At 47.0% G+C, this 16,396-nt stretch overlaps 1 protein-coding gene and 1 pseudogene across 1 annotated transcript; both read right to left on the bottom strand.

Annotated features, from left to right (window-relative positions):
* Positions 1-8,134: 8,134 nt before the first annotated feature.
* On the bottom strand, positions 8,135-9,523 carry LOC128970506 (cytoskeleton-associated protein 5-like; annotated as a pseudogene).
* A 5,281-nt stretch (positions 9,524-14,804) lies between these two features.
* Positions 14,805-16,162, bottom strand: SST (somatostatin). Its single transcript, XM_054386250.1, has 2 exons — positions 16,025-16,162; positions 14,805-15,017 (listed from the first exon to the last, which is right to left on the bottom strand). The coding sequence occupies exons 1-2, from the start codon at positions 16,160-16,162 to the stop codon at positions 14,805-14,807; spliced, it is 351 nt and encodes a 116-aa protein (XP_054242225.1).
* Positions 16,163-16,396: the final 234 nt, after the last annotated feature.

Here is a 16,396-nt window from a genome sequence, read left to right as displayed (position 1 = left end):
TTGGCACTGTGTGCTAAAGGAGAGAAAAGCCAGACATGTCCTGGCTTGTGATAATTTGGGAAATTGTAAGAAAATAATTTTTTTACCAGGTGAAGAGAGGAAAGAAGGAAAAATTGCAGGGAATAGAAACCCTTGAGATATCTCTTCTCTAATCCCCCATTAGTAGTGGTTCTCTGAGCAGTGATAATTCAGGAGCAGCCCTTTACCTTCACAGCCAACTGAGATGATTTTTCAATTAGCCAAACTTACAGGTTGCCTCCAGTGAGCTCTGTGGCTCTGTGGAGAAAACACTGATGTGCCCTACATAACTGAACAGTTATTCATTGTGAAGAGCATCACTGTGTAAATGCTGTAAATCACACTGGCTGCAGCAATGGGATTTGCAGGGATGAATGTGGAGGGAGGACAGAGTTTGGGGAGACCTTGGAAAGCCAAGCTGCAGGTTGCTGGTATGCTAAAAGTCCTATCACTAAAGGCTTAGACTGAGTTTCTTGGGCATGATGGCATGCTTCCTAGTCTTGATGCCTTCTTTCCATGGGCTCCCAGAGTTGTAAGCCGTTCCAGGTACCTCAAATGCTCTCAGATCTGCCTATTGAAGTTTCTCAGAGATGAATTACCACTGTGTAATTGCTGTGATGGATAATATGGCAGTGTATTGAACGGGGCCCTGCAGTCATTCAGGACCTACATTCACCCCTTCTGTTCAGATGGAAAATTAAATGATTCTTAAAATAATAAATGTGCACCCTGGAGATAAATACTCAGCTGCTCTCTTAGGAGGTGCTGTACTGTTCTTGTGTTGAGCAAGGAATAATGAAGGTAATTGAAAAGTTATTACTTTGGGGGTAAATTTGGCTTGACTTGTATAGCCTTGCAAATACACTCAACTGCTGAAGCAATCCATGTACTGCAACAGGGAGAGCAGCCATGCTTTAGAAAACCAGGCCATCAGATCTGGGGGCAGATTCTGCCCTGCCTTGTTCTTTGTGTAGTTGCAAAGGACTTCAGCTAATTCCCTCGTTGTATGGTGCTGCTTGATCTGATCAGAGTGAGAATGTGCCATCTGGGCTGAGGCAGGCTGAGTTCTCCCAGACCATGGAGAGATCACTAAGCTGCAGGCAATGGGGTCAGGGAAACAGTGTGCTTGGATATAAAGAGCCATGTAAGTGCTGTATGAGAAAGTTTGGCCCTAGCCAACTTGTGGGCATTATTGAGTCACATCAAAGGAAACTGCAAGAATTTGGCCATGATTCCTCTCTCTGGTATCAGCAATTTGGTCTCTTTTGTGTAATTTTGTGTTGTCTGTGGCTGTAGTCAAATGGTAGAGATGGAAACAGGAAGGGAGGACCAGTGGGTGTGAGGACAATCAGCTGAATGATGTGGCTCAAAGCACACTGAGCTGGAGAATGCCTGTAGAAAGCCACTGAGATGCTAGAGCCAAATGTTTGAGGCCAGGTGGAAGTGTTGGGTTTGTCTGAGCCTAAAGACAAGAAGGACAAGGAGGATCATGCTGCCAGCTTCAGCTCCTACCAAGGGAACTGAGAGACTGGAGCTGGACTGTCCTCAAAGGTGCACAGCAACAGGGCAGAGGCCATGAGCACAGGCTGCAGCAGGGGCAATGTCTATCAGGATATAATGAAAAAAAAACAAATTCATAATAAGCAGCATGATCCCAAGGAAGAACAGTGTTGGCACTATCTTTATCTCTGGCAATATTAAAAACTCAGTAGGACAAGGCCAAGACCAACAGGACCTAAATTTGAAATGAACCCCTTTGTGCATGGGGGAGGACCACAGATCTCCAGAGGTCTCATCCTGCCTCAGTTGTGCTGCTGCTTTGGTGCTGATTTAAAAGAAGAGGAATTAAACCTTGCTAGTTCTTCAGAGGCAAGGAAGCCATGGGAGCTGCACTCTGCCTCATAGGAGAGTTGTATCTCAGGCTAAGGTACAGCTTCTGAAAACTTACATGGGTTGTGTTAAGGGTTGGAAGGGTTTGTCAGAACTCTTAAACCTGTCAATGAGAGTGACTGTTCCCTGCAGCTCAGTGAGGGATGGGAGTCTCCTCTGAGATGATGCATTAAGTCCTTGGGATGTTTTCAGGGATGGTGCAGGAGTGGCTGTGTCAGCATGCAGTGTGAGAGTGGTCCCCCCCTGCCCTGCACACCCTGAGGAGAGAAAAATCAAGAGAAAAATAAAAAAAAAGGGAAAATCTGCTTTGCAACATCTTCCTGGGACCTGGCCTAGTTGAAGGGAATTTCAAAGCAACACTTCAAAAAGGGGAGGTTGTTTACTTTTTGTTTGTTTTCTTCTTTTTGTTGTTGTTGTTGTTAATTAATTCAAATTAAACTAAAGTTGTTATATGTTGAGTCTGGGTTGTTTATTCTTTTTTTTTTAATTTTAAAAACAGCTCTCAAATAATTAGAGTACTTAAAGTAAACAGGCTCTTCATGCTTTATTACCTGATGTGTATTATGGCTCCATTAATGCACTGTGGCACTTCTGCCATTTTCCATATTTCAAAATGTTTTTCAAAGATGGGATTCACATCATCAGCACTAATTGCCAGCAAAACAGAAATGAAACTTCTAAAAGGGAAATAATTTTATAGCTCTAATTTGATTAAGTAGTAAAGCTCATTGTTTCCATTGTAGGTGGACAGTAAAAACACAAGTAAAGTTAATATTTATTCATCTTAATGTGCAGGGCAGGCAATTACAGTGCCTGTGGTGGTGGTGAGGACTGTGTGACTCTCACTTTCTCCCTTGCTGGGTGTTTGCACATCCTTCAGGCAAACAGGAAAGAGGTCTTGGTACTAATTAGAGAGAAGAAATTCTCTTTCCAAAGGGCTCCTGATTTTGATTGTGTGCTCAGGACTACAGGTACAGGTAGGTGGCTGTGTCTGGTGATGATGGCCAAGAATCAGTAGTGAGTGAGCAGTTCAGGAAGGAGCCATGACTTAGGCATGCAGAAGTATGCATGTAGGCACAGGTACACACACAGGCACGGTGCCTCACACACAGGTACAGGTACACACAGAGCACAGCCACACCCACGCTCTCCCCATGCAGTGCTCTTTTCCCATACCAAAATCTTTGCAAGCTTACAAAAATTTGGTGGCTGTTTCTGCCCTGCTGTGACTCTCCCAGCATAGAGTGTTACAAAGGGACAGAACAAAGGCAGGAGCAGAGCAGAGCTGAGTGTGCTCTCTGTCAAGAGGGAGACACTGCAGACCAGGAGAGCTTTTGGGATCAGAGAAGAATTGTGTCTCCTGGGCTACTGGTTCAAACCCACCTCAGGACAGCCGTGTCTGGAAGGCTTTGCCTTTGATAGTTTTATAGAATCATAGAACCAGTCAGGGTTGGAAGGGACCACAAGGATCATCTAGTTCCAACCCCCCTACCATGGGCAGGGACACCTCACACTGCATCAGGATGGCCAGAGCCTCATCCAGCCTGGCCTTAAACACCTCCAGGGATGGGGCCTCAACCACCTCCCTGGACAACCCATTTACTTGCCGCGTGTCTGTAAATCTCCTCACTCCATTGCTGCACTGAGCATTTACCATCTTGGCCAGCAGACACTGGGCTCTTTTGTAGGAAAGATGCTTCCACAGGTCAGGTGTAGATATGTATGTGGGAAGAAAGATCATGATCGTTGCCCAAAGCAGGTAAAAGTCATTGCTTTGCTATGTCAGAATCATGCCAGGTGCAGAGAGCTTTCACACCTCTGCTTTGTGACTGCACTGAGCCCACTCTAACCATAAAGGCTTCACGTGCCAAGCTGAGCATTGCCTTCAGCCACATCATCTCTGGGAAAAAAAAAAAAATAATCAGAGGGCTGGAACACCTCTCATAAAAAGAATAGTTGAGAGAGCAGGGGCTGTTCAATCTGTGGTGACTCTGGGGTGACTTTATTGCCACCTTTCAGTACTTAAAGGGGGCCTATAGGCAAGATGAAGACTTTTTTTTTAGCAGAGCCTGTTGTGGCAGGGCAATGGGTGATTATCTTAAATTAAAAGAAGGGATGTTTAGACTAGGTTTAAGGAAGACATTTTTTACAATGAGGGTGGTGAAACACTGGTACAGGTTGGATAGAGAGGTGGTAGGTGCCCCATCCCTGGAAACATTCCAGGTCAGGCTGGATGGGGGTCTGAACAACCTGACCTAGTTGAAGATGTCCCTGATCATTGCACAGGGGTTGGACTAGATGACCTTAAATGGTCCCCTCCAGTCTAAAGCATTCTATGTTGCTATGAATGCCAAGCCTGGCTGGGACCTGCCAAGTCAAGGCAAGATTGGGTCCACAGTTCTGCAAACTGGGCTAGCTGGTGAGGAGTAGATACTAAACCTGTGACCTCTGGATCACCACTGACCTGAATTTACATGAGCTACTTCCAAGACCATTTGTGCTGGGTAGGAGCAGAATTATCCATTTTCTAGTCTCCTCACAATCCTCACAGTGAAGAAGGAAAGAGCCCCAGAGCGTTGCATGTCTGCCATTTGGTTTCCCCACCAAGCTTCCTCAGCATCTTGCAGGATTGGCCCTGCTGCATCCTGCCTTTTAATTGCTGACTGATTGTAATACAGCATTTTATTCTCCCTATAATGATTCTTGGGCCCCCCAGATGTTCTCCTCGAGTGTGGTTGCGTCAGCACTAGGGACTGAATGACTGATACCAGCAATTTTTACAGCTTGAAAGAAGAGAAATATGTGAAGAGGGTTTAATTTAGCTCTAATATTGTGTCTTCATCTTCAAGACTCCACAAGAAAATGACACCAAAAGGTTATTTTACAACGAGAGGAGGAGGGAGAATTAGCCTGAGAGAGGGAGAGCTCACCAAGCTGGCTTTCTACTATCGGTTCATTACACACAACACGTTTGCACTGCCGCTTCGCTGCTGCTGTTAATTTAAACCTGGATGATTAAAAGCTGTAATTGCACCATTTTAAATAAATGTCCACTATCTGGATTATTATATTTTTAATTACCGTGGCTATGTCAAATGCTTTTATCCCTCTGATTGATTTGTTTATAATGCATTTATTTATAATTCATTGATCTCCCTGACCCTGCTGTCTCCTGAGCATCCAGTTTGGTCGTGATTTCAGCAAATGGAAGAGGACTGAACCTGGAAAGAGCAAAAGGTATCAGGTCAGCTCTCTTTTATGAGCTCTTTGCAGCTCTCCATCTTCACCTCTTGACCCAGGTGCTCTTTTGCACTTCCCCAAGGCTGTGGGGGAGGATGAACAGTCTGGAGGACTAGCTGTCTGTGAGGCAGGATGGGAGAAAATCCAATTGCCATCCAGAAAACCTAGGACTCCAAGGTATCATCCTGTGTGTTAGCATCTGTTCCTCAAACATTACTTCACACATAGGAACCTGGAGGATTCTGAAAATGTAAAATTTCCCTGCCAGAAGGCATGATTTCCTGTCAGACTGAGTTTTCATGTGCTGGAAACAGTTCTATCAGGGCACAGTCCTCCACTGTCCAGATCAGAATGCAAATTGTATTTCTAAGCTTTGCTCTCTTTCCTAACACTATCTGAATGTGACTGTCGGGTATAATCCAGAATAAGCACCCAGAGCCATGCTGGCCCATCATACCACACTGCATGCTGTTCTCTGTTGGGGGCAAGGAGGTGCAAGCAAGAATAACTTGTGGATCATCATATGGATGTTCAAGGCACTCCTGCTTCTTTCTCAGAGGCTGTGCTGAGCAGCACGCATGAGAAAGCAATGAATGAGAGTAGTCACAAGTTTGCTTGATGCTGCAGGACTCCAAGGCATCTCTGCTGGTACACTTACCTCCTATTGCATGTAGTATCTGCAGGACAGGGACTGTCACTTGCTCTGACTTTGTGCTGCACCCACTACGGGAGGTTTCTGGCTGCTGACAAGAGCCCTGAGGCATTCTGATAACACAATGCAGCAGGATGAATACCCTACCTGCCTGGCAAATACTAAAAGACTTCTGAACATTTGACTTTCTCCCATTTTCTATGGTCTCTGAAACCCTTCAGGATTTCAGCATTATAGAAGAGAAGCATTCCTGTATCCCCTGGCTGCAACACAGTGTATAGCCTCATCTTATCAGTGCTGTCTGCTGGTTAATGTCTCTTCCTCTAGCAGTGTGCCAGATGAAGCACTGCTGCTGCAGTATGGGTCAGGAGGAGAGCCTGATGGTAGCACACCAGAAGAGGCTTTTGCAAGAGGAGTTCTTTTACTGGGCAAGTTTCAGTGTCAAAGCAGTACATGGGCAGCTTTCCCAGGTAGCTGTGCTGGAATGATGTTTGGGCATTTGTACGGAGCTTTCTCAGGATTTAGTGGAGAGAAAGCTATAAAAGTAGCTGCTTGGAGGGCACTGGCCACTAGCAAAAAGGGAGCACAACATCAAAGGAAATCTCCGGGAACAGCTTGTCCAGGCTCCTGAGCTCACAGCTCAGCAGGGATATGAATTCATTTTTGGAAGGCCACATAAAGGGCACCCTTGTAAGCCACACAGCTCCACTCCAGCCTCCAAACTTATGTTGCTTACATACAAAAAGTATGTACAAAAAGAGGATGTCCTAGGGACAAAGCAGGAAGGAATCAATGAATAGAAAACCTGGAAGCTTCAGTTGTGTTCTCACTGTGGATCCTCCTGGTAACCAGAGAGAAAGCAAGGCAGAAGCTAAATGTGGATTTACCAGGGCCTGATTGTATGGGTACTAGAACTACCCTTGGATAAATACAGCACTGGACGAGTGGGGTATGGGAGAGGGGATGGCCAGAACTTTGTAGTTACATTAAAGAGAATTATAGGCTGTAGCAAGCAATGCATTTTGGCCATGCAGAAAGAGTAATTTCACTCTGAGATCTCTGGGGTGTATTTTTTCTCATTGGCCAGTAATCAGACCATGTATATTTTTTTTCTTATTTTAGTAAAAAATATTGGTTTGCCATATTCACCAGGTGGCCTGCTCGCCCTGCCTGAGTACAAAAGCTCAATAGCACTTTGTAATTGGCTGAGTTGTCTGTTAGTAAATAATCCTTGCAAATCACTGAACATCCTTGAAGGACTTGCTGTGACACCTGACATAGAGCTGAGGACTCTTGCTTCAGGAACTTAGAGGCAAGAGGGATGTTAAAGACAAATCAGGTCAGGACAGTTTTACATGAGAGTAGCAGGCTGGGCTGGCCTGAGGCATTGGCATTCTGTAGTTGTCTATAGCAGCTCTGCTCTCTTGACCTCTTTCTGTTTGACAAGGAGAAGTGAGTTTGAAAGTCCATGACTTATTGATGTCACCTAAGAAAAAAACAAGAAGCTTGTACAAATCACTTTCCCTAATGAATTTCCTATTATAACCTTTCCCTTTCATAGGCACATTGTGCAACTGGTGGTGGTTGTGCAGCAAGGCAGAGAAGCTGTTTGAAAGCCCTGATTTCTTCAGGCAGCTCTCAGCTGGGAACCAGAGCACTGTTGATCTGGTACTTTACTAAGCATGAATATTTTGACTGGAAAAATCCCATGTTAGAAAGATTTATTGTGGAGGTTGTCTGGGCAGGATCAGCACCCCAGCTGGTTCTCTGCCCTGTGCCCTGGGCCAGATTTGTGTGCTCTGGGTTCAGTTTTGCCCCCAGGCATCAGCTTGCTTTTTAAAAGTTGGGTTGTTATATGGAAATATGAAGAATTTAAGCTCTGAGGAAAAAACAAACCCTAGAGATGTTCTCTGTAGTGGGCAGAGAATCTAAGAGACCCTTTTTCTTTTGCCTGGGCTGCTGGTCTAAAGACCTATCCCTTCTTTGACTTTGGAAAGAGAAGCAATTTGGTTTTCTATTTCCTTGCACCCCTTGGTGGCAGATTTTCCAGGTGACAGCATGGCATCACCACCTTCCCCTTCGTGGTCCCTCCTCAATTCCATGTTGATCTAAGGGGAGATGCTTCTACCACAGTGTACCTCCCTAAGGGAGGAGAAGGAAGAGGCTCTCTCATGTTCCTGCTCTGTCCAGGTGATGACCAGGCTTTGCTTCACATAGCTCTGCAAAAAGAGAAAGAGCTTTTCTAGGAAAAAAACAGCTTTCCCTTGGGCCATGTTTTCTTACATTCATTGAAATCTGTTACATCCTCCTTCAAGTCTCCTTGGAGCAAATTTTCTAGAATATTTTCTCTAAAACATCACATGCTTTGTCCTTTGCAACCCTGCAAGCTAGCTAGGGAATCTCTTTCCCTGCTCCTACAGCTGTTTTTTTTTTGCCCCCTGCTTGGCAGTAGGACTGACTGTTTTTTGGAGGTAAGCTTCTACCTTAGACTCAGCTGCATCCTCACTCTAGGTGAGGTGGTCTAGGATACTCACTCCTTTCCCCTTGCACTAATGTTGCTGAGCTTTCAGAGTCCACAGCAGCAATGTGTTTGTATGTTGCCTCAGTTTTTGCTTTGAGAGAGTCTTCATGAGCATGTGGGCATTCAGCAGAATTTCATCAGGTTGATAGTGCCTGGGAAAAGCAATGTGGTCTTCCACAGGTACTTCACCAGCAGGTCACAAAACCTATCTGGGCTGCCTTGGAGCAGCTTCAGCAAGACACCAAAAAATCCTCATTTGGTCGGATTTTTCCAGTACTGTGTTCATGAGGGTGTTAAGGGACTGTATGAGCTTCCGATCTTCCTCTGTGCCTCTGCCCAGGAAGTATAGTGTTAAAGAGATCACTCATTGTATCCTTAAGCATTTCCATTGAGGTCTCTTTAACCAGTTTCTTCTTCTGGAAGACAGAGTTACAGGCCTTGATGACACAGTTACACGACAGAATGATTTGTTCCTTTCCCTACTTCTTATCTGTTGTTCCCTTTTGCTGGCTGATAAATTTCAGTGACTGAAAGCTGGCTACAAGGAACTCATTAATGTGCCCAGGCATGGCTTCTGGTTTGTTCTTCTGTCTCAGAATCAGCTCAGTTTTTTTTCATTATCTGGATGCTGGTGTCAGTATCACCGCTGCTAATGCAACAAATAAGGGAATTAATGATGGAGGTGATGTTATGACATGTGCCATCAGTGTCTGAGGACATAGGCAGGGTTTGAAATTCAGGGATTTTTCCTAACTTAATTATATCCTTCAGTCATTGTATTTCTGAAGACCAGACTGCTGGCTTGCTCACCTGTATGTGAAGGCAGAGTTTGGGGATCTACATCCACCACACTGAAAGTTCCTCCTTGAGAGCAGGTGGGCTCGAGCCTTGAGGATGCGTCTGCTGTTTGCTGAGAGGTGACTTCAGAACTTGTGTTTGAATCATGCCAAGGTTTCACACTGAAATGTGTTGTTGAAGAAACTCTTGACCTGCCAGTTTCCTGTTTTGCAATGTATTCAAACACCATCATATATTCTTTGGGAACATTTCCAATCACTTTGAACAAAGCTTTCCCATAAGTTTTGGAAGCGGTGACCAGCAGCACTGTGAATGGCACTGTCTTGGTCTCTGAGGAAGGCAGCTATCCTTTTCAAGGTTTTGCTAGGGCTCCATTCCTGCAAATCCAAACTCCAGAATAGCATTTGACAACCAGTCCAAGATCTTGAACAGATCCTGGAATTATCCTGTGAGAAAGCCAACAACATAGCTATTTTCCCAGTCCAAGCTAATGAGTATGTGTGGTGAGGTAGTAGCCAGGGCTCTGACAGCCCCTGGCATAGAGGACACCCATCCTTAGCATCTGCTTCTGCAGATCCAGACCGTAAATAGGACGATCTGTGCTCTTTGGCTCTCTCTGCTGGCTACAGTGCACCCCGTTCCTGGGCTGGTGCTCAGCAATCTCCCCTAACATTGCACCCTTTGGGGAGCTGGCTGGCACGGAGAGCAGAGATGCAGGAAAATAAATGCTGTGCTTGAGCCCCTGGGAAGAATCACAAACCCTGACAAGCACAAGAAATAAAACAAGGAATAAAGGAGGCAACAGCAAAGATCTACAAAAGAGCCTAGCAATTGTGGCAGCCAATTTCCAGAGGGATCTTTTTTCTTCCTTAACTTTCAGTCCTGAGCAAAAGGTGAGATTTTCCTTGAGGGCACAACACAGAGCCGTGCAAAAGTTCTACCCTGGGGCACAGCAGCACTTGGCTTATTGCTGACTGGGAGGGATTCACTGACTTTTGTTCTGCCTCCCTCTGGCAATCTCCCCACAAGGGCTAAGGGACAAGCAAGGCAGAGCCCAGGAGCATCTCCCAGCTCACCTCCCAGGAATGCTTTTCCAGGGCTGGAGAGGCCAGTAGCATCTCTTCCCTCTGCACCAAGGAGTGCAACAGGCTGCTGGCAGCAAGAGCGGGAAACAGGCAGCAGAAAACATTGGGAAGGATGCTCTGGTGTTGTGTGCAGGACCAACTTCTTCTCTCCCTGGTGCAGCAGCCAACTCAGGTGATGGGCAAAATGGGAATTTCAATGCATCATTTTAAGGTTTCTGAGGGAATCTCTCCAAAGGAAATCCTGGGGACCTTCATTAAATTAATTTTGTTAATTGAATGGCCAGGTGGGTTTCTTCTTCATCAGATGATGCTGGAAATATTAGTTCATGGCACAAATTGGAATTTGTACTATGCATATGAAGAAAACTGTGCTTGGTGATTTTTTTTCTTTTGGTGACCTCTGTTTTGGTGTGTTTCACAGGTTGTTTATGGGATAAATCTCCTAGGACTGGGATCCAAAAGCCTTCTGAGATACCCACAGCATCTGGCTAAACAGCTATTCTCGGAAGTACAATTAGGAGTTGACAAAATGTAACAAGTAATTCCCTAGTAAAACAAAGACAAAGGAGAATAAAATGCTCAGTGTAAGTGGGCTTTATTGTTTTATTCTGGTGAGAAGCCATGAAAGAGTCAGAAGGGTGTTCAGAGAGCAGAGTACATTCTGTTCCTTTTTCAAATAACTTCTATTGCCTAGGTATAGCTTTTCACACCCTGGTCAATAAACATCCTGCTGCTTTGCTTTCAAAGAATTAGGATTCAGTTGCAGCAGCAAGTGCTTCTTCCCTGTCACCTGGTGCAGACCCATAGAGGTGCTGGGATTAGGCAGGATGAAAGTGAAGAAGATTCCTGTGGTGAAAGCAAAGGTCTGGGAATCTGAGATACTCCCTGTGGCTGCATGTCAGTGATGGTGTAATGCTTGCTAGAAACCACAGAGGCAAAGACAAAGGCAGCACAGAGCATCTTACAGGCTGAGTGAAGGGTAGTTGTGCCTATGGGTCCACTTTTTTCTGTGGAGCTAAAAGGAGTAGGTGGTGCCAGAGGGAACCCAGGTTATGAAATCTGGATCCCAGAATTATTTACTTTACGTCACAGCTAGGATCACTTAAAGCTATCTGTCACCAATATGCCTTCTGGAGCAAGGTAGACTTGTCTTTTTTTCACCAATTTGGAATGGACATAAAAAAAATCCTGTCCTATTTGCTAAAGTGAATGACCTCCCCTGGCATCGTTAGTTGCAGAGCTTGCTTCTGGGAATGGCTGAGAAGCTCATCACTGACTTCCCAGTGGGGGATGTGTGTTTCCAGGCCTCATACAACCTTTTCTGGCTTTCATTAAAAGCAACTCTTCAGACAGCTGTTTCAAGGCGTTTTATATAGTTCCTCATGGACGTTTCCCCGCACTGCTTCAGATGAATCACCAGGTTGAAAGTACCTGCTGGAATGGGGATTGCTCTTGGTCTGCCTGTGACACTGAGTGTAAGAGGGGAGATGAATCAGCCATGTGGCTCATCACAGCCTCTAACCTCCCTCAGGCCTGTGTTGAAGCTGCTCCTTTGTGGAGCCTCCGCTGAAGCCTCTCACTCAAAAACTGCTCTCACCTTCAGCAGCTCTGGCTCATGGGAGCTGACCACATCTATCTTCTCATCCCAGATTCAGCCTTGCTCAGCAAGTGCCTTCCCAGCCTGGCACACTCTTTTCAGGATGTGTGGCCAGGGAGTAAATACAGCCATTTCATCTCTTTACTCCATAATTCTCACCTCAAGGAGAAATAATAAATCTGTCTTTGTCTTTCTAGTCTTTTTAGCTCAAGCAGGGCAAGACTGTCCCTTGTACTCTGTTTGTACGGCTCTAGCACCTGGGATTGCTGGTGCTGCTGCAGTGCAGTTACACGTGTCCTGGGAGCCCTCTCCCCAAATTCCAGGAGCTCCTGAGTTGTCAGAAAGAGCAGATTTGCTTTTCTGCCTCTGAACTGAGGACATTCACACAAGCCTCTACCAGTGTATCTTCATTAAACTCTGTAGGGGTTGCCATGCATGATGCCAGATGTGTTGCTGAAACAGGCTGGTGTAGCATGTGAATCATTGCCTTTAATTCCTGCTTGTGCTTGAGGATCATCCCCATCCCTATTTGTGATGAATTTCACTCCAGCAATTGGCAGGATTAAACTCCCTTCAGAAGCTCTGGCTGAGCATAGTGGCCAAGAGGAAAAACCTCCAGCAAGTAGTGGTCTATTTATATCCCATGAAAAATGGACTTGGTGAGTAAGAATATTCAAGCCCCTGGCACTCCCACCCCCTTTCTGTTCCTATAGCTGCTGTCTTGAAGCTGCTTCAGCACAGAATTAGCTGCTTTTTGGAAGCTAAGTGGAACCTCAGTCAAGGCAGGAGCAAGCAGGCAGGGATGGAGAGGTATTTAATGAATCCCATAAAAACTACTCTCTTGATGATGCACAGCAGAAGAGGAATCAGGCATGAGCTAGAATCTCTGCTTTCTCCTCAGAGAGTCCATCTCCAGACTTTAAAACAACAGGGTCCTACTCTTGCTCTTTCTGCTTTCAAGTCTGAGAAACTATCTACATTACCTGCACTTTTCAAACATCTTTCTGGAGGCTTCCTTTCCAGCAGTGCCTGCCTTGCCCCTTTCCCAAAGCTGAGTTAATCCTGCACCCTCCACAACTGCACCAGCCACAGAAATACAGGAGGTGAAAAAGAGTGCTCCGAAGTGCCAGGAGGATCACACTTCCCAGCCTAGTCTGCAATGCACTCAGCTCCAATACAGAAGGCAGAGTCCTTAACCCCACCAGTGGCATTGGAAGACCATGCATTCTCCTGAATCACACCAAAAAAAATATCCCTCTTCCAAGAGAGGAGAAGAGGGTGCTCCCAAGAGCTGGGGAAACAGGATCATATCATAGGAAGGCTTCTGCAGCAGGTGCAGGATCCAGCCTCTCCAGCAGCAGCCAGGCAGGGAGCAGGCAGTCCTTAACCCTTGCCTGCAGCACATCCAGCCCTGCCTCTGAGCTCAGAGGGGCTGATGTGATGCCAGCAACTCCCCCCCACCTCACCCTCCCTCGTGCCCCAAGTATGTCCCTGTTGCCCTTGCCTCTTGCCAGTCAGCTGTGGAGCAGCCTGGCCAAGCCTTGCGGTGAGTGAATGTGGCAAGGCTGGGATTTCACGCTGGCACTTCCACAATTACCAGTGACAAGGGATTCAAGTGCCCCCAACTCAAACATAACAAACCCCTGCCTACAGAGAAAAAAGGGCAGACCAAGAATAAGACAATTGCTCACAACCCATCAAGAATGATACCCCACAGATAGCCATGCCTACCACAGACCAGAGGCAACCTCACACATCCTCGGTGTGGGAATCCACATCCACCGAATCAACATCCACTGGGAACGTGCTCAGTCTTCCACCCAAGAACATCTCTAAGATCCTCTATTTGTCACCTTTTCTTCACAGATATGACTAGAAGTGTTTGCTAGCTTTAATCCTGAATGATGCTTTTCTCATCAAAGCGACACTAGTCCCCAGTGCAGGATGCATACTCTACAGCTCAACTCACCCACAATCGCCTTTCTGAAAGCAGCACGGCCAGAAATGGAAGAGACTTCCTACAAAGAATTTCTCTTCCACTGAGACAAGCATGTCTTTTTCCTGATGCTATCTCCTACTGAGATCACTGAACCTTTTAATATTGCCTTTAATGATGATGTAGTAAGTAGAAAAAATCGTTGTAACCAGTTTATTAGATGGAGAGAGGCTAGGAGCATGGAGTTGACATCTCAGCCTTACAGAGATGTGAAATCTCCCTGTGCACAAGAGAACAAAGGAAAACTTCCTAAAGGAATCCCAGAAGGAGTGTTTGCAGGGGATGTTGCAAGGAATAAAATATGCCAGGTAGTGTTTGTGACTAAGGAGGGAAGGTGTGCGGGGAGCAATTCGTGCTGTGAACTGCTTTTATCATCCCCATCGCTTCGAATACACAGCTGTAATTTATCGTGATGCCTTTGGTGACAGTGTAAATCCTCCAGACTGACTGAAGTGCCAGGGCTGTGGATTTGACTCAGCCACAATTAGGGGGCTTTGATAGCTAAAATACTGCTGTGTTTCTAGGTCCCTTAGAAACACCACAGTAAAAATAAATTTTTAAAAAAGTTAGAAAGTGTGTGTGTGCATATACATGCATGCGGATGCTCTTTGCTGCTGCTGCTGCCCTTAGACAGGAGGCGTTGTGAAGACAAACAGCCTGAGAGGGGACAGTTTTTCTCATTAACTACTAAGCCTCATCATCACCATTTGAAACATAAACTTTATTGCAACAAAGAATTAAAAATAGTACATCTGAAAGAATTGCAGGGTGCATGTCATTAAAGAACTGGTCAGAAATCACAACTCAAGCAAATCAGGTACAATTGGAACAGAAAGTTTTATTAAAACAACTGGAAATCAAACTCAAATTTTCCTTGTTTGCTTAATTTCACCATAACCGTGGATCGTGTATTTACAGTCTTCGCCTGTTGTGGTGAAGGTTCTGCTCGGGGTGGGGGGACAGGAAGAAGGCAGGGATGGATGGGGAGAAGAGGTGGATTTCAAAAGCTAACAGGATGTGAAAGTTTTCCAGAAGAAGTTCTTGCAGCCTGCTTTGCGTTCCCGGGGTGCCAGAGCGGGGTTTGAGTTAGCCGAACGCTCCAGCTCCAGTCTCACTTCATCCTGCTCAGCCCCTCGGGACAAGTCCTCAGACTCCAGGGCTTCATTTTCTGTCTGGCTTGGCTCTGAGAGCAGTTCTGCCAAGAAGTATTTGGCCAGTTCCTTGGAGCAGGAATGGGGGAATAGGGGTGAGAAAGAGAAAGGAAGAGAGAGAGACCACAATTACTCCTTGGCTTTTGGGGTCTCACCTCTCTGTCCCTATATAACACATCTGTGCCCAGATTAGACATGCAAGACTTTGGAGAGGAAGAGGAGCCCCAGTTCTCCAAAGAGCACAGCCTGACAGGTGCTATGCAGCAGCTGTGCCTATGGAATAAAGTGGAGCAGAAGAGTCCTGACACGGGGAAGAGGCTGCTGTCCTGGCCATGACAGGGAGTAAAGTCAACCAAGCAGCACCCCACCTTCCCTTCCCTTCCCACTGCTCCAGCACACTGTGCTGAACTCAGCGAGGGTGCCATGAAGCTGCTGCTAAAGTGACATGGGAAATGTGAGGTTGAGTCAGGTCACCCTGTCATTGGGGATTATTTTTCCTCTTGTCCCTCTAAGTCCTGGCTGTCCTCTTGTATGGATAAGGATATCCTTCTCCTGCACCAGGACAGCTGCCTTGGTTCAGTGCCCCAGAAAAGCCTTGGAGAGCTTCGCTAGGGACTCTGCACTCTGCCCCAACAGTAGCTGCTCCTCACACTCCACCAGCACCCAGCTGAACTGGGCTGAGGGGCTGTGCCCCCTTTTCACCCTCAGCTGCCCAGCCTGTCCCTAGCTCAGCCCTGGAAAGGAACCAGGGGATTTTGTCAGGGAATCGGAGTCAACAGCAAATGACTGGGGATCCGAAATGGGGACACCGGGGAGCTCTGGTGAGGAACTGGAGGTCTGCATTGAGGGTACTGAGGTAAAAAGGTCTAGTGGGGGTCTGCATCAAGGAAGCTGGGAGAATGCAACAGAGGTGCCAGGGACTTTGTTGGGGGTCTGCAACGGGGAATCAGAGGGCTCTCTGGAGGAGAAACGAGGGTCTGCAGTGCAGAATCGGGGGTCTGAAGCAGGGCCGTCGGGGTACCCAGCGGGGTGCCTGAGGGGTGCCCAGGGTGGCGGCCCCGACGCGGGGCTCTCACCTGCTTCCCGGCGGCGGCAGCCAGGGACTTCTGCAGGAACTGCCGGAGCCGCGGGTCCGAGGGGGCGGCCGAGACGGTGCCGAGGACCAGGGCGATGGACAGCAGGGCCAGGGCGCACTGGAGGCGGCACGACAGCATCTCGCCGGCGGGTCGGGCGCGGAGAGGCGGCGGCGGGGAGGCGCTGGCGGCTCCGCTGCGGCTCAGCTCCGGTGTTGGGGATCTCCTCGCCGCCCGCCTCTTTATAAACCCTTCTCCTGACGTCAAGGCGGGGGCGCCCCCCTCGCCCCACTCCGCTGGGGGTGGGTCCCTGCCCGGTATCCGGGGGGGGCCGGGACCGTGGATGCTCCTCTCTACCCGAGGCCGGCCAAGCGT

The sequence above is a fragment of the Indicator indicator genome, chromosome 13 (assembly GCF_027791375.1).
Source record: "Indicator indicator isolate 239-I01 chromosome 13, UM_Iind_1.1, whole genome shotgun sequence".
In the NCBI taxonomy this organism is placed as follows: Eukaryota; Metazoa; Chordata; class Aves; order Piciformes; family Indicatoridae; genus Indicator; species Indicator indicator.
The sequence above is the reverse complement of the archived record's forward strand: the minus strand, read 5'-3'. Positions and strand labels throughout refer to the sequence as shown.